General features: G+C 42.2%; 1 protein-coding gene across 1 annotated transcript in view; it reads right to left on the bottom strand.

The window, feature by feature from the left end:
* Positions 1–1,354, bottom strand: part of LOC107754417 (eIF-2-alpha kinase activator GCN1-like) — a 74,732-nt gene that overhangs the window by 32,106 nt on the left and 41,272 nt on the right. The window contains exon 34 of the mRNA XM_016570853.1: positions 351–518. Within this exon, the coding sequence (XP_016426339.1) occupies positions 351–518 (168 nt within the window). The remainder of the gene's footprint in view (positions 1–350; positions 519–1,354) is intronic.

Below are 1,354 nucleotides of genomic sequence, written 5' to 3'. Positions count from 1 at the left end.
GGGCGGGCGCACGCGCCTGGCCCGAAGTTAACTTCCGGTCTGTGTTTGTTTATCAGTTATAAACGCAGTTAAAGTTAAGGTGATGAGTAGACTGAAGTTGGGCTCAGGTGGTTGTGCTGTGGGATGTGTTTCCCATACATTTATTTATTTGTGGCGCTCACAATATCAAAACTGACGGATTTTCCAAAAGGTACTAAAATATGACTAAAACTAAATCAAAATTTGCTGTCAAAATTAACACTGAATTCAACTGAAAAAAATATAAAAATAAAAACTAATTAAAAAACAAATACCATATTAACACTGGATGGATGTTAATTCCAACTAAACCCAGAAAAAGAGATGCAGACCTGCTGTGAGGGAGTGGAGAGGGCTGTGATCAGCTTGGCCACGATGGGTTTGACTTTAGGGTCGCTCTTGTCCAGATGTTTGGCCAGCGAGCCCATGAGGATGACCACGCTCTGCCGCACTGAGTCATAGGCAGTTAAAGTTAAGGTGATGAGTAGACTGAAGTTGGGCTCAGGTGGTTGTGCTGTGGGATGTGTTTCCCATACATTTATTTATTTGTGGCGCTCGGCACAATATCAAAACTGACCGATTTTCCAAAAGGCTTCGTTGAATAAACATGAGCACATACTGCACATTTAAAAATCATAACGAGGCACGGGTGTTTTTATATCACTGTATTTCTGAAGGAAGACTATCTTTAGAAAAATTTCGATGTCATTTTCATTTCATCTTGCATGTTATATGCCTGATAAAGCAGCGTTTGTGAGCTCAGCGCTGCTTTGTGTACAGCCGTTACCGGGGAAACCTCTGTTTCTCCCGCTTTAAAGAACCTCCTGCTGGAAGAGGATTAATTTGCATTTTCAGTAAGTCCGTCTGATTTCGGTAGCAAACTTATTTTGCTTTTCCTATATCCACAGGTGCTGCGGATAATCCGCGGGTCGGGTAAAAAAAAATGTATTCTGATTATTTGCGGGTGGATAAAATAAATCATAAATGATGCAAATATTAAAAAAAAAATTTTAATTTAAGAGCAGCCCACGATCAGCGTATTATGTTACAGTTATCCCTTACGGCTCCGACGAGGTTTTGTTCCGTCCTCCACGCTGTGACACCTTACAAAAGACTATTTTTATCCAAGCAGCGCGGAGAGCCGCGTCATAAACGTGCCGCAGCTGGCTGATAAACACAAGCACTGACTAGAGCAATCAGCTCCGGTTCCCGTGGAGCCGTAATGCGCCGCAGACGTGTGCAGTGAGGCGCAGATCAGCTCTAACGTCACTGAATCTTCTGTTAAAAATGAACCATCCATTCATCATCATGCAAAACATACACGACAAATAGCAAA

This window comes from Sinocyclocheilus rhinocerous, unplaced genomic scaffold (genome assembly GCF_001515625.1).
Source record: "Sinocyclocheilus rhinocerous isolate Xijiao unplaced genomic scaffold, SAMN03320098_v1.1 scaffold1223, whole genome shotgun sequence".
NCBI classification, from domain to species: domain Eukaryota; kingdom Metazoa; phylum Chordata; class Actinopteri; order Cypriniformes; family Cyprinidae; genus Sinocyclocheilus; species Sinocyclocheilus rhinocerous.
The sequence above is the reverse complement of the archived record's forward strand: the minus strand, read 5'-3'. Positions and strand labels throughout refer to the sequence as shown.